The sequence below is a fragment of the Bombina bombina genome, chromosome 2, assembly GCF_027579735.1.
Source record: "Bombina bombina isolate aBomBom1 chromosome 2, aBomBom1.pri, whole genome shotgun sequence".
NCBI lineage: Eukaryota > Metazoa > Chordata > Amphibia > Anura > Bombinatoridae > Bombina > Bombina bombina.
The window spans coordinates 701,111,621-701,132,766 of record NC_069500.1 but is presented as its reverse complement, the minus strand read 5'-3'; the positions used below and the strand labels follow the sequence as shown (position 1 = coordinate 701,132,766).

At 42.0% G+C, this 21,146-nt stretch overlaps 1 protein-coding gene across 2 annotated transcripts in view; it reads left to right on the top strand.

Moving 5' to 3' along the window:
* The window catches only part of HSDL2 (hydroxysteroid dehydrogenase like 2), a 223,188-nt gene that overhangs the window by 71,162 nt on the left and 130,880 nt on the right, over window positions 1–21,146 (top strand). For both annotated transcript variants that reach the window (XM_053702684.1, XM_053702685.1), the window contains exon 6: window positions 428–531. In XM_053702684.1, the coding sequence (XP_053558659.1) occupies window positions 428–531 (104 nt within the window). The remainder of the gene's footprint in view (window positions 1–427; window positions 532–21,146) is intronic.

Genomic DNA, 21,146 nt, shown 5'->3' with positions numbered 1-21,146 from the left:
CTAGCTACTTCCCTTGTCGAGAGCTACAAGAGAATGACTGGGAGGTGGCAGTTAGGGGAGGAGCTATATAGACAGCTCTGCTGTGGGTGATCCTCTTGCAGCTTCCTGTTGGGAAGGAGAATATCCCACAAGTAATGGATGAATCCGTGGACTGGATACACCTTACAAGAGAAATTCAGAATTAAATTACATGAAATGAGAACAAAATAAATAATGAAAGTGTATTGCAAAGTTGTTTTACTACATGTAATTAAACAACTTTATATTAAAATCTTGGGGTGTTTTAAAGTCCCTTTAAAAGATAATTTTATTTTGTTGGAATTCTGCCATAAGCCATTTTATATCTTCTGTACCATTATGCCAATGATCTATTCTTCTTGGTTAAATGTGTCTTTTTTTTTTTTTTTTTCTTTTTTTTTCTTTCTAGATCTAAAATCTGCATCCCTTACTTGAAAAAGAGCAAAGTGGCCCATATTCTAAACTTGAGCCCACCACTAAATTTGAATCCAGTCTGGTTCAAGAATCACTGTGGTAAGTTTTTAAATATACATAAGCAAATATGTAGATAATCTTTTACTATGGGTAGCAGGTGACATTATGACTGTATATGACCCTCAGCTATTGCCACTGCATCTGCCTGACCCTCACCTGGTGCTTTACTGCAGAACATAAGCCATTTTATTTTAAAATCCACGTCTCTGTTTTATTTTTTTGAAACAATCAGTTTCACCATCACTTAGATAATTTAATACAATTTTAAATGTTAGATATATTTTTTTTTTTTCTTTCAAGCCTCATATGAGGCTTTTGAATAGAATCCGCTTTGTAGTAATGGGTTTTCTGATTTATTTTCATTCTAACATAATATATAGAGAAATACAATAAAATAATAATAGTAATAAGGAGGTGTTAAAAACAATAATTTGCTTTGTAACAATTCCAAGTGATTAGGTATGGGACGGTGTAGATCAGAGTAATACCATATTTTTTTTTTTATTGAATCTTAGGTATCCAGTTAGCTTAGTGACACAGATATTTTACTGTAAAACACCTTTTGTGACATTTCAATAGATGTTGGGAAACTGCTCCATAATCGTGCGCGCATGCGTTTATGGCCCAATAGCGAAGTTTCCATTCCCCAGTAGTTTGTGCCGCACGCTGATGCTTGTCACACATGCATTGAGTACAAGGCACAGTAATGTGAAATTCAGGAACTGTAGTTTTCCAATAATTCACATGCTAACTGACTTCTATGCCTCCCGCTGGGTTAATTGTGTAAGCGGTTGCAGTAGGCAGCATAGAAGTCAGTTAGAATGTGAATTATTGGAATACTACAGTTCCTGAAGTTCACATTACTGTGCCTTGTACTAAATGCATGTGTGACAAGCAGCAGCATGCAGCACAAACTACTGGGGAACAGAAACTCCGAACATTGCAACAACGAGTGCTCCCTGCCCACCATTACTAACGAACGTTGACACAACAGATCCTTATTATAAAGTCTCCTTATCAACCTTCGACCCGCCCTGTGCCCGCCTCTGTTTCATTGGAGCTCAGTTACTATTGGATTACGTTGTCTGTAATAATAAAATTTGACTGCAGCCTAAGACGTATACATTTCCAACATGTACTTAACTCTCTCTGACTCTGACTCGCTGACTGCGTCCTGTGCACTGCTAGCCTGGGCGTCGGGCGATATAAATTGCGCATCCCTGATATATATATATATATATATATATATACTAGTCCTAAAGCCCGTTCACACGGGTCGTGTTGTGTCTCTCTCTCTCTCTCTCTCTCTCTCTCTCTCGTTCTCGTTCTCTCGTTCTCGTTCTCTCTCTCGTTCTCGTTCTCTCTCTCGTTCTCGTTCTCTCTCTCGTTCTCGTTCTCTCTCTCGTTCTCGTTCTCGTTCTCTCTCTCGTTCTCTCTCTCGTTCTCTCTCTCGTTCTCTCTCTCGTTCTCTCTCTCGTTCTCTCTCTCGTTCTCTCTCTCGTTCTCTCTCTCGTTCTCTCTCTCGTTCTCTCTCTCGTTCTCTCTCTCGTTCTCTCTCTCGTTCTCTCTCTCGTTCTCTCTCTCTCTCTCGTTCTCTCTCTCTCGTTCTCTCTCTCTCTCTCTCTCGTTCTCTCTCTCTCTCTCGTTCTCTCTCTCGTTCTCGTTCTCTCTCGTTCTCGTTCTCTCTCTCTCATTCTCTCTCTCGTTCTCTCTCTCGTTCTCTCTCTCGTTCTCTCTCTCGTTCTCTCTCTCGTTCTCTCTCTCTCGTTCTCTCTCTCGTTCTCTCTCTCGTTCTCTCTCTCGTTCTCTCTCTCTCTCGTTCTCTCTCTCGTTCTCTCTCTCGTTCTCTCTCTCGTTCTCTCTCTCGTTCTCTCTCTCGTTCTCTCTCTCGTTCTCTCTCTCTCGTTCTCTCTCTCTCTCTCGTTCTCTCTCTCTCGTTCTCTCTCTCTCTCTCTCGTTCTCTCTCTCTCTCTCGTTCTCTCTCTCGTTCTCGTTCTCTCTCGTTCTCGTTCTCTCTCTCTCATTCTCTCTCTCGTTCTCTCTCTCGTTCTCTCTCTCTCGTTCTCTCTCTCTCGTTCTCTCTCTCGTTCTCTCTCTCGTTCTCTCTCTCTCTCGTTCTCTCTCTCGTTCTCTCTCTCGTTCTCTCTCTCGTTCTCTCTCTCGTTCTCTCTCTCTCTCGTTCTCTCTCTCTCTCGTTCTCTCTCTCTCTCGTTCTCTCTCTCTCTCGTTCTCTCTCTCTCTCGTTCTCTCTCTCGTTCTCTCTCTCTCGTTCTCTCTCTCGTTCTCTCTCTCGTTCTCTCTCTCTCTCGTTCTCTCTCTCGTTCTCTCTCTCGTTCTCTCTCTCGTTCTCTCTCTCGTTCTCTCTCTCGTTCTCTCTCTCGTTCTCTCTCTCTCGTTCTCTCTCTCTCTCTCGTTCTCTCTCTCTCGTTCTCTCTCTCTCTCGTTCTCTCTCTCTCTCTCGTTCTCTCTCTCGTTCTCGTTCTCTCTCGTTCTCTCTCTCTCGTTCTCTCTCTCGTTCTCTCTCTCGTTCTCTCTCTCTCGTTCTCTCTCTCTCGTTCTCTCTCTCGTTCTCTCTCTCTCTCGTTCTCTCTCTCGTTCTCTCTCTCGTTCTCTCTCTCGTTCTCTCTCTCTCTCGTTCTCTCTCTCTCTCGTTCTCTCTCTCTCTCGTTCTCTCTCTCTCTCGTTCTCTCTCTCTCTCGTTCTCTCTCTCTCTCGTTCTCTCTCTCTCTCGTTCTCTCTCTCTCTCGTTCTCTCTCTCTCTCGTTCTCTCTCTCTCTCGTTCTCTCTCTCGTTCTCGTTCTCTCTCTCGTTCTCGTTCTCTCTCTCGTTCTCGTTCTCTCTCTCGTTCTCGTTCTCTCTCTCGTTCTCGTTCTCTCTCTCGTTCTCGTTCTCTCTCTCGTTCTCGTTCTCGCTCTCGTTCTCGCTCTCGCTCTCGTTCTCTCTCTCGTTCTCTCTCTCTCTCTCGTTCTCTCTCTCTCTCTCGTTCTCTCTCTCTCTCTCGTTCTCTCTCTCTCTCTCGTTCTCTCTCTCTCGTTTTCTCTCTCGTTCTCTCTCTCTCTCGTTCTCTCTCTCTCTCGTTCTCTCTCTCTCTCGTTCTCTCTCTCTCTCGTTCTCTCTCTCTCTCTCTCGTTCTCGTTCTCGTTCTCTCTCTCGTTCTCGTTCTCGTTCTCTCTCTCGTTCTCGTTCTCGTTCTCTCTCTCGTTCTCGTTCTCGTTCTCTCTCTCGTTCTCGTTCTCTCTCTCGTTCTCTCTCTCTCTCTCTCTCTCGTTCTCCCCTGCGCACGCGATCAGCTGTGTTGCCCGGCCCTCGCGCCGCTGTCGGGTGGGTGCGCGTGCGATCAGCTGCAAGAGTTTGTCTGAACTGCGCATGACGGCTTCAGACAAACTCTTGTCTTTTATAATATAGGATATATATATTCATTGATCCAAAAGGTAAGTTCAGCACCTTTTTTGTTGTGTTTTCCCAACATGATGGTGCACGTACACTTAATGAGGCCTGCCAACCTCACTAATGTAGATACAAAAAAACAAAGGCTTGCGTCAGCACTGTTTCTTTAAAAGGTTTCCATTCTTTATTTAAGCAACATACAAATAAAGTCGTATAGACCCTTAGTCATGCTATGTATTATGGGAAATCACCACCTTTTATATCACCTGTATGCTAATTAGCTTCAGTATACTAAATTGGTTCTCATATCTATGGGGATACTTTTGCTCCCTACTGGTCAGGTTTCAAGAAAATACTTTTTCTATATATATTTACAGAAAATCTCTATTTTCAATTTCTATACTATGTATAACCTTGGAATACCTTATAACAGGAGGGATAACCCTAAGATTATCAAAATATATAACATACCTTTTTAAAATATTATAAAAACAAGTGAAGATCATAATCTTTATTCAAACCATTCGTATAGAGTGTTTTGAAGTGTTGAATCCACCATACCTCCCTTTTTTTTAATAGTAACTCTGTTACCGCCTCTCCTTTGTTTGGGTATATGGTTGATTATCTGGAATCTCAAAAAGAAATGGGATGACACTGGCAGCGTCATGTCTTTACATCTAATTGATGATTTATGAGCACATATCCTATCCTTTTCAGGGTTAATTGTCTCCCACACATAGCCCCGCCCACATGGGCATTTAAGGATGTAAATTACATAATCTGTATTACAAGTATAGAGGCCCTTAACCTCTCGCTTTTTATTATCATTAATTTGTGCAATGAATTTCCCTTTGATCATAGTTACATTGGGCGCAATTTAAACAGGGGTATGATCCTCTGTTAGCTGTAGTTAAATAATTGATTGTTTCTTTTTTATTGATACCTACATCTGACTTTACCTTTAAGTCTCTGATGTTTTTGATTCTTTTATAGGAGTTGATAGGTGGTTTACAAAATTCCTCAATATGGGGATTAAACTTACTCAATAAATACCAATGTTTTTTTTATAATTTTAGAGATGTCATCACTGAATTGATTAAATACTGATGAGAAAATTTAATTGCTTCTCATCAATCTGCCTTTCATCACTTTGTCTACTTTCCCCTCCATTCTTTTGAGCACTTGTCACCTCATTGATTTTACTTTTAAGGGTTTGTTCACTATTAGAAATAACAGATTTAGGGTAACCTCTTTCAAGAAATTTCTTTCCCATTTGTTTAAGCCTTACTTCTTGTAAAACAAAAATCTTTAACATTTCGCATAGTTCTAAAGAACTGACTTTTAGGTATGGCATTGAACACTTGTTCTGGGTGATAACTCTCAAAGTGCAACAATGTGTTTCGGTCTGTAGGTTTACAATATAGATCTGTTACTAGATGGCCCTCTTTTTTTATATACCCAAGTGTCAAGATAACTTGCATGTTCTTTTGAATGATTAACAGTAAACTGCAAACTTTTGGTATTACTATTAAGTTCTTCCACAAATTCTTGAAGGGACTCCAATGTGCCCCTCCACACGCCAAATATATCGTCTATATAACGTAGCCATACTTTACAGTTACCTTGATAGTTACTGTTTGTATAAACAAACCTATTTTCAAATTGGCTTACGAAAATATTGGCGTATGAAGGGGCAACATTGGAGCCCATTGCTGTGCCTTTTTCTCCAACATAGGTGTGTCCGGTCCACGGCGTCATCCTTACTTGTGGGATATTCTCTTCCCCAACAGGAAATGGCAAAGAGCCCAGCAAAGCTGGTCACATGATCCCTCCTAGGCTCCGCCTACCCCAGTCATTCTCTTTGCCGTTGTACAGGCAACATCTCCACGGAGATGGCTTAGAGTTTTTTAGTGTTTAACTGTAGTTTTTATTATTCAATCAAGAGTTTGTTATTTTAAAATAGTGCTGGTATGTACTATTTACTCTGAAACAGAAAAGAGATGAAGATTTCTGTTTGTATGAGGAAAATGATTTTAGCAACCGTTACTAAAATCCATGGCTGTTCCACACAGGACTGTTGAGAGGAATTAACTTCAGTTGGGGGAACAGTGAGCAGTCTCTTGCTGCTTGAGGTATGACACATTCTAACAAGACGATGTAATGCTGGAAGCTGTCATTTTCCCTATGGGATCCGGTAAGCCATGTTTATTAAGATAGTAAATAAGGGCTTCACAAGGGCTTATTAAGACTGTAGACTTTTTCTGGGCTAAATCGATTCATATATTACACATATTTAGCCTTGAGGAATCATTTAATCTGGGTATTTTGGTAAAATTATATCGGCAGGCACTGTTTTAGACACCTTATTCTTTAGGGGCTTTCCCTAATCATAGGCAGAGCCTCATTTTCGCGCCGGTATTGCGCACTTGTTTTTGAGAGGCATGACATGCAGTCGCATGTGTGAGGAGCTCTGATACATAGAAAAGACTTTCTGAAGGCGTCATTTGGTATCGTATTCCCCTTTGGGCTTGGTTGGGTCTCAGCAAAGCAGATACCAGGGACTGTAAAGGGGTTAAAGTTAAAAACGGCTCCGGTTCCGTTATTTTAAGGGTTAAAGCTTCCAAATTTGGTGTGCAATACTTTTAAGGCTTTAAGACACTGTGGTGAAATTTTGGTGAATTTTGAACAATTCCTTCATATTTTTTCGCAATTGCAGTAATAAAGTGTGTTCAGCTTAAAATTTAAAGTGACAGTAACGGTTTTATTTTAAAACGTTTTTTGTACTTTGTTATCAAGTTTATGCCTGTTTAACATGTCTGAACTACCAGATAGACTGTGTTCTGAATGTGGGGAAGCCAGGGTTCCTTCTCATTTAAATAAATGTGATTTATGTGACAATGAAAATGATGCCCAAGATGATTCCTCAAGTGAGGGGAGTAAGCATGGTACTGCATCATTCCCTCCTTCGTCTACACGAGTCTTGCCCACTCAGGAGGCCCCTAGTACATCTAGCGCGCCAATACTCCTTACTATGCAACAATTAACGGCTGTAATGGATAATTCTATCAAAAACATTTTAGCCAAAATGCCCACTTATCAGCGTAAGCGCGACTGCTCTGTTTTAGATACTGAAGAGCATGACGACGCTGATGATAATGGTTCTGAAATGCCCCTACACCAGTCTGATGGGGCCAGGGAGGTTTTGTCTGAGGGAGAAATTTCAGATTCAGGGAAAATTTCTCAACAAGCTGAACCCGATGTGATTACATTTAAATTTAAGTTGGAACATCTCCGCGCTCTGCTTAAGGAGGTATTATCCACTCTGGATGATTGTGAGAATTTGATCATCCCAGAGAAACTATGTAAAATGGACAAGTTCCTAGAGGTCCCGGGGCTCCCAGAAGCTTTTCCTATACCCAAGCGGGTGGCGGACATTGTAAATAAAGAATGGGAAAGGCCCGGTATACCTTTCGTCCCTCCCCCCATATTTAAAAAATTGTTTCCTATGGTCGACCCCAGAAAGGACTTATGGCAGACAGTCCCCAAGGTCGAGGGAGCGGTTTCCACTTTAAACAAACGCACCACTATACCCATAGAAGATAGTTGTGCTTTCAAAGATCCTATGGATAAAAAATTAGAAGGTTTACTTAAAAAGATGTTTGTTCAGCAGGGTTACCTTCTACAACCAATTTCATGCATTGTCCCTGTCACTACAGCCGCGTGTTTCTGGTTCGATGAGCTAGTAAAGGCGGTCGATAGTGATTCTCCTCCTTATGAGGAGATTATGGACAGAATCCGTGCTCTCAAATTGGCTAATTCTTTCACCCTAGACGCCACTTTGCAATTGGCTAGGTTAGCGGCTAAGAATTCTGGGTTTGCTATTGTGGCGCGCAGAGCGCTTTGGTTGAAATCTTGGTCAGCTGATGCGTCTTCCAAGAACAAACTACTTAACATTCCTTTCAAGGGGAAAACGCTGTTTGGCCCTGACTTGAAAGAGATTATCTCTGATATCACTGGGGGTAAGGGCCACGCCCTTCCTCAGGATCGGTCTTTCAAGGCCAAAAATAAACCTAATTTTCGTCCCTTTCGTAGAAACGGACCAGCCCAAAGTGCTACGTCCTCTAAGCAAGAGGGTAATACTTCTCAAGCCAAGCCAGCTTGGAGACCAATGCAAGGCTGGAACAAGGGAAAGCAGGCCAAGAAACCTGCCACTGCTACCAAGACAGCATGAAATGTTGGCCCCCGATCCGGGACCGGATCTGGTGGGGGGCAGACTCTCTCTCTTCGCTCAGGCTTGGGCAAGAGATGTTCTGGATCCTTGGGCACTAGAAATAGTCTCCCAAGGTTATCTTCTGGAATTCAAGGGGCTTCCCCCAAGGGGGAGGTTCCACAGGTCTCAGTTGTCTTCAGACCACATAAAAAGACAGGCATTCTTACATTGTGTAGAAGACCTGTTAAAAATGGGAGTGATTCATCCTGTTCCATTAGGAGAACAAGGGATGGGGTTCTACTCCAATCTGTTCATAGTTCCCAAAAAAGAGGGAACGTTCAGACCAATCTTAGATCTCAAGATCTTAAACAAGTTTCTCAAGGTTCCATCGTTCAAAATGGAAACCATTCGAACAATTCTTCCTTCCATCCAGGAAGGTCAATTCATGACCACGGTGGATTTAAAGGATGCGTATCTACATATTCCTATCCACAAGGAACATCATCGGTTCCTAAGGTTCGCATTCCTGGACAAGCATTACCAGTTCGTGGCGCTTCCTTTCGGATTAGCCACTGCTCCAAGGATTTTCACAAAGGTACTAGGGTCCCTTCTAGCGGTGCTAAGACCAAGGGGCATTGCAGTAGTACCTTACTTGGACGACATTCTGATTCAAGCGTCGTCCCTTCCTCAAGCAAAGGCTCACACGGACATAGTCCTGGCCTTTCTCAGATCTCACGGATGGAAAGTGAACGTGGAAAAGAGTTCTCTATCTCCGTCGACAAGAGTTCCCTTCTTGGGAACAATAATAGACTCCTTAGAAATGAGGATTTTTCTGACAGAGGCCAGAAAAACAAAACTTCTAAACTCTTGTCGGATACTTCATTCCGTTCCTCTTCCTTCCATAGCGCAGTGCATGGAAGTGATAGGTTTGATGGTAGCGGCAATGGACATAGTTCCTTTTGCGCGCATTCATCTAAGACCATTACAACTGTGTATGCTCAGTCAGTGGAATGGGGACTATACAGACTTGTCTCCGAAGATACAAGTAAATCAGAGGACCAGAGACTCACTCCGTTGGTGGCTGTCCCTGGACAACCTGTCACAAGGGATGACCTTCCGCAGACCAGAGTGGGTCATTGTCACGACCGACGCCAGTCTGATGGGCTGGGGCGCGGTCTGGGGATCCCTGAAAGCTCAGGGTCTTTGGTCTCGGGAAGAATCTCTTCTACCGATAAATATTCTGGAACTGAGAGCGATATTCAATGCTCTCAAGGCTTGGCCTCAGCTAGCGAGGACCAAGTTCATACGGTTTCAATCAGACAACATGACGACTGTTGCGTACATCAACCATCAGGGGGGAACAAGGAGTTCCCTGGCGATGGAAGAAGTGACCAAAATCATTCAATGGGCGGAGACTCGCTCCTGCCACCTGTCTGCAATCCACATCCCAGGAGTGGAAAATTGGGAAGCGAATTTTCTGAGTCGTCAGACATTGCATCCGGGGGAGTGGGAACTCCATCCGGAAATCTTTGCCCAAATCACTCAACTGTGGGGCATTCCAGACATGGATCTGATGGCCTCTCGTCAGAACTTCAAGGTTCCTTGCTACGGGTCCAGATCCAGGGATCCCAAGGCGACTCTAGTAGATGCACTAGTAGCACCTTGGACCTTCAAACTAGCTTATGTATTCCCGCCGTTTCCTCTCATCCCCAGGCTGGTAGCCAGGATCAATCAGGAGAGGGCGTCGGTGATCTTGATAGCTCCTGCGTGGCCACGCAGGACTTGGTATGCAGATCTGGTGAATATGTCATCGGCTCCACCATGGAAGCTACCTTTGAGACGAGACCTTCTTGTTCAAGGTCCGTTCGAACATCCGAATCTGGTCTCACTCCAGCTGACTGCTTGGAGATTGAACGCTTGATCTTATCAAAGCGAGGGTTCTCAGATTCTGTTATTGATACTCTTGTTCAGGCCAGAAAGCCTGTAACTAGAAAAATTTACCACAAAATTTGGAAAAAATATATCTGTTGGTGTGAATCTAAAGGATTCCCTTGGGACAAGGTTAAGATTCCTAAGATTCTATCCTTCCTTCAAGAAGGATTGGAAAAAGGATTATCTGCAAGTTCCTTGAAGGGACAGATTTCTGCCTTGTCTGTGTTACTTCACAAAAAGCTGGCAGCTGTGCCAGATGTTCAAGCCTTTGTTCAGGCTCTGATTAGAATCAAGCCTGTTTACAAACCTTTGACTCCTCCTTGGAGTCTCAACTTAGTTCTTTCAGTTCTTCAGGGGGTTCCGTTTGAACCCTTACATTCCGTTGATATTAAGTTATTATCTTGGAAAGTTTTGTTTTTGGTTGCAATTTCTTCTGCTAGAAGAGTTTCAGAATTATCTGCTCTGCAGTGTTCTCCTCCTTATCTGGTGTTCCATGCAGATAAGGTGGTTTTACGTACTAAACCTGGTTTTCTTCCAAAAGTTGTTTCTAACAAAAACATTAACCAGGAGATAGTCGTGCCTTCTCTGTGTCCGAAACCAGTTTCGAAGAAGGAACGTTTGTTGCACAATTTGGATGTTGTTCGCGCTCTAAAATTCTATTTAGATGCTACAAAGGATTTTAGACAAACATCTTCCTTGTTTGTTGTTTATTCTGGTAAAAGGAGAGGTCAAAAAGCAACTTCTACCTCTCTCTCTTTTTGGATTAAAAGCATCATCAGATTGGCTTACGAGACTGCCGGACGGCAGCCTCCTGAAAGAATCACAGCTCATTCCACTAGGGCTGTGGCTTCCACATGGGCCTTCAAGAACGAGGCTTCTGTTGATCAGATATGTAGGGCAGCGACTTGGTCTTCACTGCACACTTTTACCAAATTTTACAAGTTTGATACTTTTGCTTCTTCTGAGGCTATTTTTGGGAGAAAGGTTTTGCAAGCCGTGGTGCCTTCCATTTAGGTGACCTGATTTGCTCCCTCCCTTCATCCGTGTCCTAAAGCTTTGGTATTGGTTCCCACAAGTAAGGATGACGCCGTGGACCGGACACACCTATGTTGGAGAAAACAGAATTTATGTTTACCTGATAAATTACTTTCTCCAACGGTGTGTCCGGTCCACGGCCCGCCCTGGTTTTTTAATCAGGTCTGATAATTTATTTTCTTTAACTACAGTCACCACGGTATCATATGGTTTCTCCTATGCAAATATTCCTCCTTAACGTCGGTCGAATGACTGGGGTAGGCGGAGCCTAGGAGGGATCATGTGACCAGCTTTGCTGGGCTCTTTGCCATTTCCTGTTGGGGAAGAGAATATCCCACAAGTAAGGATGACGCCGTGGACCGGACACACCGTTGGAGAAAGTAATTTATCAGGTAAACATAAATTCTGTTTTTATGTAGATAATTGAATCTTGGAGCAAAAAGTAGTTTAGATGTAATATAATGTTAAGCATTTCCTCTATAAATTCACATTGGGAAATAGAGAACCCCTGATCATTTTTAATAAAATCCAACACAAACTGGACTTCTGACTCATGGGAGATAGACGTATACAAACTAACTATATCAAGCGAGAATAGAATATCATTGTCATCAATTAGTGCATTTTCTATTTTATTTAAGAAATCTCCTGTGTCTTTCAAGAATGATTTTTGAGTTGCAGCAATAGGGTTAAGGATTTTATCCAGAAAAATAGCAATGTTTGCAAAAACTGACTCTGTGCTTGCCACTATGGGTCTCCCTGGTGGCTCTGTTAAATTTTTATGAATTTTAGGTGTTGTGTAAAACACTGGTGTTATTGGGTCTTTTTTATTAGAAATATAGCTAGTTATTTTGTAATAATCTTCTTAGACAGGGCTTTATTTATTGCTAATGAGATTTCTTTTTGAATGTCTGGTAATGGATCGCAGTCTAACATTAAATACACACCTCCATCTGTTAACTGTGCTAGAATCTCCTGTATGTAATAATCTTTATCTAGCACAACCACAGCTCCTTAATTTTAAATGCCATATCTGCTAATTAACTGTTTGTTTTAACTATTCATTTAGCTAATATTGCTGTATAAATTTGTGTATGTGGTAAACACAAAGTTGAATTTCTTTTGTGAGCCTTATACTAAATTTGGAATTTTTTAGGAATATTTTTAAGAGCAATGTTTGCACAATTTTAAATGCTATATCTGTTACATAACTATTTGTTTTAACTATTCATTTAGCTATTATTGTTGTATAAATTTCATTGTTTATACATGGATCCATGTTTTTGACTTATTTGTGTACTCAATAAATTGTTTATTGTAATCGTTTGATAATATTGCATTAGGTCCAGACCCAGCCTTCGTATAGTTGGCGCTTTGGTATACCTTATTAGTATTAATCGGATCAGTCATATTCATGTTATCAGTATTAGTAGGTAACACATGATTAGCCTTGTTATGCATTTCATTTTGTACTTTACCACCACTCTCGATAACAGCTCTTTCTGGATACAAAGTCCCATTTATTTTTTGCGGCCTCTTGGGAAGTGCCTGTTGCGTAGCCTGTTTGACTGTCTGGGGTAAGTGCCAGCGTCTGTCCCTGAATACAAAAAATCCTCAGATGAGGATGAATCACTGTTAACAGTCTCCATTCTCTCCGGAGCGTTCCTCGCTCCTCTCCACACGCTGCATCCTCTTCCGGGTCGCCTCCAGGTGACATCACGGGCTTTGCCGTCATTGGACCAACGATACACATGATTCATCTTGTAGTCCTCTTCGTCTCGGCTGAATTTCTGCCTTTTGACTTCCTTTAACTCCTTCTGGAAGTCTACAAACATTTTGTCAATCTCCATCTTTGTTTTAGTGAGTTCCTCTGCGGAGAAGTAAGTGTTAAGTTTGCTCCAGATAATCGACCATATACCCAAACAAAGGAGAGGCGGTAACAGAGAGTTACTATTAAAAAAAGGGAGGTATGGTGGATTCAACACTTAAAAACACACTATCCGAATGGTTTGAATAAAGATTATGATCTTCACTTGTTTTTATAATATATATTTTTTTTTTATGAATATTTTTTATTGAGGATATATTCTTATCATACAGCCTTTCTCAAATATGAATATAAACAAAGTCAACATTTAACAAAGTATGAAAGGAGCATTCTTATGCACAGGGTTCTAATATTGCTGTCAATAAGCTTCTCCCTGTGTAGGAATCCTCGTTTTTACAGAGGTCACCTTATGTATATACAATGAAAATTTTAGGGGTATACAGGTATATATCATCAGTTTACAAAGGTGTAATCCTTAAAACCAACAAACCAGTCAAAAGAGGTAATCAATTAGCAAAGTATTACTCAGTATGTTGTAGCTCAGGTTCTAGATGAGGTAGGGAGTTCTCCGACCCCTCTCCGCTTGCTATCTGGCAGGTAGAGCTTTGGACTACTATCACAGGTCCCAGACAGGGGAGGGGGCAGGAAGTGAATATAAGGGCCACGGGCGAAGGTGTTTGGAGGGGGTGCGTTTGTTTTTATAATATTTTAAAGGTATGTTATATATTTTTTATATTTTCTATATTTCGATAATCTTAGGGTTATCCCTCCTGTAATAAGGTATTCCAAGGTTATACATAGTATAGAAATTGAAAATAGAGAAGAAAGATTTTCTGTAAATATATATAGAAAAAGTATTTTCTTGAAACCTGACCAGTAGGGGGCAAAAGTCTCCCCATAGATATGATAACCAATTTAGTATACTGAAGCTAATTGGCATACAGGTGATATAAAAGGTGGTGATTTCCCATAATCCATAGCATGACTAAGGGTCTATACGACTCGAAACATTGCTGTTTTAATTTGTTTGTTGCTTAAATAAAGAATGGAAACCTTTTAAAGAAACAGTGCTGACGCAAGCCTTTTCTCTTGTTAAGTGTATCCAGTCCACGGATCATCCATTACTTATGGGATATTCTCCTTCCCAACAGGAAGTTGCAAGAGGATCACCCACAGCAGAGCTGCTATATAGCTCCTCCCCTAACTGCCATATCCAGTCATTCTCTTGCAACCCTCAACAAAGATGGAGGTCGTAAGAGGAGAGTGGTGTTTTATACTTAGTTTATTTCTTCAATCAAAAGTTTGTTATTTTTAAATGGTACCGGAGTGTGCTGTTTATCTCAGGCAGTATTTAGAAGAAGAATCTGCCTGCATTTTCTATGATCTTAGCAGAAGTAACTAAGATCCATGGCTGTTCTCACATATTCTGAGGAGTGAGGTAACTTCAGAGAGGGAATGGCGTGCAGGTTTTCCTGCAATAAGGTATGTGCAGTTAATATTTTTCTAGGGATGGAATTTGCTATAAAATGCTGCTTATACCGGATTAATGTAAGTAAAGCCTTAAATGCAGTGATAGCTACTGGTATCAGGCTTATTAATAGAGATGTATACTCATATAAAATTGTAATATAAAACGTTTGCTGGCATGTTAATCGTTTTTATATATGTTTGGTGACAAAACGTATTGGGGCCTAGTTTTTTTCCACATGGCTGGTTTGATTTCTGTCTAGAGACAGTTTCCTGAAGCTTTCCACTGTTGCAATATGAGTGGGAAGGGCCTATTTTAGTGCTTTTCTGTGCAGATAAAAATACTGACAGAGACATTCAGCTTCCCTCTGCATGATACAGGACATCTCTGAAGGGCTCAAAAGGCTTCAAAGTCGTGTTTCAGGAGGGTAACAATCACAGTAGACTGTGGCAGTTGTTGTGACTGTGTTTAAAAAACGTTTTTGTCATTTATTATTATTCTGTTTTTGTTATTAAGGGGTTAATCATCCATTTGCAAGTGGGTGCAATGCTCTGCTGACTTGTTACATACACTGTAAAAATTTTGTTAGTGTAACTGCCTTTTTTCACTGTTATTTAAAATTTTGTCAAAATTTGTTTCTCTTAAAGGCACAGTAACGTTTTTTATATTGCTTGTTAACTTGCTTTAAAGTGTTTTCCAAGCTTGCTAGTCTCATTGCTAGTCTGTACAAACATGTCAGAAACAGAGGATACTTGTTCATTATGTTTAAAAGCCATGGTGGAGCCCCATAGGAGAATGTGTACTAAATGTATTGATTTCACCTTAAACAGTAAAGATCAGTCTTTATCTATAAAAGAATTGTCACCAGAGGGGTCTGTCGAGGGGGAAGTTATGCCGACTAACTCTCCCCACGTGTCGGACCCTTCGCCTCCCACTCAAGGGACGCAAGCTAATATGGCGCCAAGTACATCAGGGATGCCCATAGCGATTATTTTGCAGGACATGGCTGCAATCATGAATAATACCCTGTCAGAGGTATTATCCAGATTGCCTGAATTTAGAGGCAAGCGCGATAGCTCTAGGGTTAGACGAGATACAGAGCGCGTAGATGCTGTAAGAGCCATGTCTGATACTGCGTCACAATATGCAGAACCTGAGGACGGAGAGCTTCAGTCTGTGGGTGACGTCTGATTCGGGGGGACCTGATTCAGAGATTTCTAATTTTAAATTTAAGCTTGAGAACCTCTGTGTATTGCTTGGGGAGGTATTAGCTGCTCTGAATGACTGTGACGTAATTGCAGTGCCAGAGAAATTGTGTAGGCTGGATAAATACTATGCAGTGCCGGTGAGTACTGATGTTTTTCCAATACCTAAAAGGCTTACAGAAATTATTAGTAAGGAGTGGGATAGGCCCGGTGTGCCCTTTTCCCCACCTCCTATATTTAGAAAAATGTTTCCAATAGATGCCACTACACGGGACTTATGGCAGACTGTCCCTAAGGTGGAGGGAGCAGTTTCTACTTTAGCAAAGCGTACCACTATCCCGGTTGAGGACAGTTGTGCTTTTTTAGATCCAATGGATAAAAAAATTAGAGGGTTACCTTAAGAAAATGTTTATTCAACAAGGTTTTATTTTACAGCCCCTTGCATGCATTGCGCCTGTCACTGCTGCGGCGGCATTCTGGTTTGAGGCCCTGGAAGAGGCCATCCATACAGCTCCATTGACTGAAATTGTTGACAAGCTTAGAACTCTTAAGCTAGCTAACTCATTTGTTTCTGATGCCATTGTTCATTTGACTAAACTAACGGCTAAGAATTCCGGATTCGCCATCCAGGCGCGTAGGGCGCTATGGCTCAAATCCTGGTCAGCTGATGTGACTTCAATGTCTAAATTACTCAACATTCCTTTCAAGGGGCAGACCTTATTCGTGCCTGGTTTGAAAGAAATTATTGCTGACATTACTGGAGGTAAGGGTCTTACCTTTCCTCAGGACAGGGCCAAATCAAAGGCCAAACAGTCTAATTTTCGTGCCTTTCGAAATTTCAAGGCAGGTGCAGCATCAACTTTCTCCGCTTCAAGACAAGAGGGAACTTTTGCTCAATCTAAGCAAGCCTGGAAACCTAACCAGTCCTGGAACAAAGGCAAGCAGGCCAGAAAGCATGCTGCTGCCTCTAAGACAGCATGAAGGAACGGCCCCCTATCCGGCGACGGATCTAGTAGGGGGCAGACTTTTTCTCTTCGCCCAGGCGTGGGCAAGAGATGTTCAGGATCCCTGGGCGTTGGGGATCATATCTCAGGGATATCTTCTGGACTTCAAAGCTTCCCCTCCACAAGAGAGATTTCATCTTTCAAGGTTATCTGCAAATCAGATAAAGAAAGAGGCATTCCTACGCTGTGTGCAAGACCTCCTAGTAATGGGAGTGATCCATCCAGTTCCGCGGACGGAACAAGGACAGGGTTTTTATTCAAATCTGTTTGTGGTGCCCAAAAAAGAGGGAACCTTCAGACCAATTTTGGATCTAAAGATCTTAAACAAATTCCTCAGAGTTCCATCTTTCAAAATGGAAACTATTCGGACCCTCCTATCCATGATCCAAGAGGGTCAGTACATGACCACAGTGGACTTAAAGGATGCCTACCTTCACATACCGATTCACAAAGATCATCATCGGTTCCTAAGGTTTGCCTTTCTAGACAGGCATTACTAATTTGTAGCTCTTCCCTTCGGGTTGGCTACAGCCCCGAAAATCTTTACGAAGGTTCTGGGCTCACTTCTGGCGGTTCTAAGACCGCGAGGCATAGCGGTGGCTCCGTATCTAGACGACATCCTGATACAGGCGTCAAGCTTTCAAATTGCCAAGTCTCATACAGAGATAGTTCTGGCATTTCTGAGATCGCACGTGTGGAAAGTGAACGAGGAAAAGAGTTCTCTATCCCCACTCACAAGAGTCTCCTTCTTAGGGACTCTTATAGATTCTGTAGAGATGAAAATTTACCTGACTGAGTCCAGGTTATCAAAGTTCTAAATGCTTGCCGTATTCTTCATTCCATTCCGCGCCCTTCGGTGGCTCAGTGTATGGAGGTGATCGGCTTAATGGTAGCCGCAATGGACATAGTGCCATTTGCGCGCCTACATCTCAGACCACTGCAATTATGCATGCTAAGTCAGTGGAATGGGGATTACACAGATTTGTCCCCTCTGCTAAATCTGGATCAAGAGACCAGAGATTCTCTTCTCTGGTGGTTGTCTCGGGTCCACCTGTCCGAGGGTATGACCTTTCGCAGGCCAGATTGGACAATTGTAACAACAGATGCCAGCCTTCTAGGTTGGGGTGCAGTCTGGAACTCCCTGAAGGCACAGGGATCGTGGACTCAGGAGGAGAAACTCCTTCCGATAAATATTCTGGAGTTAAGAGCAATATTCAATGCTCTTCTGGCTTGGCCTCAGTTAGCAACACTGAGGTTCATCAGATTTCAGTCGGACAATATCACGACTGTGGCTTACATCAACCATCAAGGGGGAACCAGGTGTTCCCTAGCGATGTTAGAAGTCTCGAAAATAATTCGCTGGGCAGAGACTCACTCTTGCCACCTGTCAGAAAATCCGCCTCCCAGTTCTCCACGCCTGGGATATGGATTGCTAAGTCGTCAGACTTTTCACCCGGGGGAGTGGGAACTCCATCCGGAGGTGTTTGCTCAGTTGATTCATCGTTGGGGCAAACCAGAGTTGGATCTCATGGCGTCTCGCCAGAACGCCAAGCTTCCTTGTTACGGATCCAGGTCCAGGGACCCCGAAGCGACGCTGATAGATGCTCTAGCAGCGCCTTGGTTCTTCAACCTGGCTTATGTGTTTCCACCGTTTCCTCTGCTCCCTCGACTGATTGCCAAAATCAAACAGGAGAGAGCATCGGTGATTCTAATAGCGCCTGCGTGGCCACGCAGGACCTGGTATGCAGACCTAGTGGACATGTCATCCTTTCCACCATGGACTCTGCCTCTAAGACAGGACCTTCTAATACAAGGTCCTTTCAATCATCCAAATCTAATTTCTCTGAGACTGACTGCATGGAGATTGAACGCTTGATTCTATCAAAGCGTGGCTTCTCCGAGTCAGTCATTGATACCTTAATACAGGCACGAAAGCCTGATACCAGGAACATCTATCACAAGATATGGCGTACATGTCTTTACTGGTGTGAATCCAAGAATTACTCATGGAGTAAGGTTAGGATTCCTAGGATATTGTCCTTTCTCCAAGAGGGTTTGGACAAAGGATTATCAGCTAGTTCCTTAAAGGGACAGATTTCTGCTCTGTCTATTCTTTTGCACAAACGTCTGGCAGAAGTTCCAGACGTCCAGGCATTTTGTCAGGCTTTGGTTAGAATTAAGCCTGTGTTTAAACCTGTTGCTCCCCCATGGAACTTGGTTCTTAAAGTTCTTCAAGGAGTTCCGTTTGAACCCCTTCATTCCATTGATATTTAAGCTTTTATCTTGCAAATTTCTGTTTTTGATGGATTTTTCCTCGGCTCGGAGAGTCTCTGAGCTATCTGCCTTACAATGTGATTCTCCTTATCTGATTTTTCATGCAGATAAGGTAGTTCTGCGTACCAAACCTGGGTTTTTACCTAAGGAGGTTTCTAACAAGAATATCAATCAAGAGATTGTTGTTCCATCATTGTGTCCTAATCCTTCTTCAAAGAAGGAACGTCTTTTACATAATCTGGACGTAGTCCGTGCCTTGAAGTGTTACTTACAAGCTACTAAAGATTTTCGTCAAACATCTTCCCTGTTTGTCGTTTATTCTGGACAGAGGAGAGGTCAAAAAGCTTCGGCAACCTCTTTCCTTTTGGCTTCGGAGTATTATACGCCCAGCCTATGAGACTGCTGGACAGCAGCCCCCTGAAAGAATTACAGCTCATTCTACTAGAGCTGTGGCTTCCACCAGGGCCTTTAAAAATGAGGCCTCTGTTGAACAGATTTGCAAGGCCGCGACTTGGTCTTCGCTTCACACTTTTTCAAAATTTTACAAATTTGATACTTTTGCTTCTTCGGAGGCTGTTTTTGGGAGAAAGGTTCTTCAGGCAGTGGTTCCTTCCGCTTAATCCCTGCCTTGTCCCTCCCATCATCCGTGTACTTTAGCTTTGGTATTGGTATCCCATAAGTACATACACATACAGGTGGCCCTTGGTTTACGCCAGTTCAATTTGTGCCGTTTCAGAATAACAACCTTTTTTTCAGTCCTGTGACTGCTATTGAAAAGCGTTGGATAGCAATGCACTAATTACAAAAAGCCAGTAGGTGGAGTTGTCCGCTTGTTTTGCAGCAAAGTTATGCAACTTAACAGGTCTGAAATTGATCTGTGTACACAGAACAAACATTAGCTATCGAGCAACCACTTCCCTATTATCTTCCTGTCCAGCAGCTTGAGTTGAGGGTGCCTAACTGCCTATTAATCACTGCAGATTGAAATGCATAGAATAGGTGCAGACCCAACATTATCTAACATGCTAACAATGCAGAGAATTGATTGCAGAAAAATGCAAGTAAAAAAACGTTTTTGTTCATTAAACTTAGTTTGATGATGATGCAGTCTGTTGTGTGATTATTTAATTAGGTGCTGTTAGTAAATGTTTTTGTTCATTAAACTTAGTTTGATGATGATACAATCTATTATTAGGTTTATAATGCTGTTTAGCATTTAAAGTCTTCATTTCAAAGCTTTAAAAATAATGTATTAGGTGTTACTTATGTCAATTTTGATGGGGGCCTGGAACCTAACTCCCTCACTTCCCCATTGACTTACATTATAAACTGGGTTTCAGTTTACAACGGTTTCGATTTACAACCATTCCTCCTGGAACCTAACCCCGGCGTGAACTGAGGGCTACCTGTGTGTATATATATATATATATATATATATATATATATATATATATATATATATATATATATATATATATATGCGCAAAAAGAGTCAGTTGCACTCTCACAAACAGTTCTCCAAGGGCCAGGGTGCTAGAGTAGTTGAAATGTAGCAAAACAGGAAACAGCACTCTCTGGACTTAAGTAAAAAACAAGTAGTTTATTCAGTAACGTTTCGGGGAATGCTCCCCTTCATCAGACCAACAACATACAAGTGAGACAAACATTTAAGCATACACAAACCCCTCCCCCTAGTGCAAAAAACCGCCAAAAATGGTTGCCATAGCAACCAAGCAACCAGTTCAAAGTAAATACATTTACCAATGCAACAATGACATCAAAGAAACCAGATCATTATGGTTAATTAGCATCAGGTCAATTAGCAAATCAACACATCATCCTACCACATAATACACCTGCTGTATATTAGTACTTCTAATACCCCAGTGGCAGTGTGTCCTTTTAAAGAGACATATCACAATATTATTAGCTAAGTACAGGAACACAAGAATGTGTAGAAAAAAGGGGTTGAAAAAACGTTTAGTTAAACATCGGCACCTCATCATATTGAAATGCAATTCACGTAATGCACTTATAGTAAATGCCTAACTCATAATACCCGTACTACATAGTCAAGGGTCATGTGTACCATAAATGCTATAGAAGCAAATAGCAGCAAACTCGTTATACAGATACCTCAAACGATGTGACCGTATTACATGCACAAAGTGTAGCACGACCTATGTAATCACCCTGTTCAGCATCGGACCAACCTCGCGCTGAATCTAGCACAGTTACTAGCGGAACAACAAGGGATATGCGCATGCGTGGAAACCCGGCGCAGTCCAGCCCCCAATGCTCCAGCTAGGTA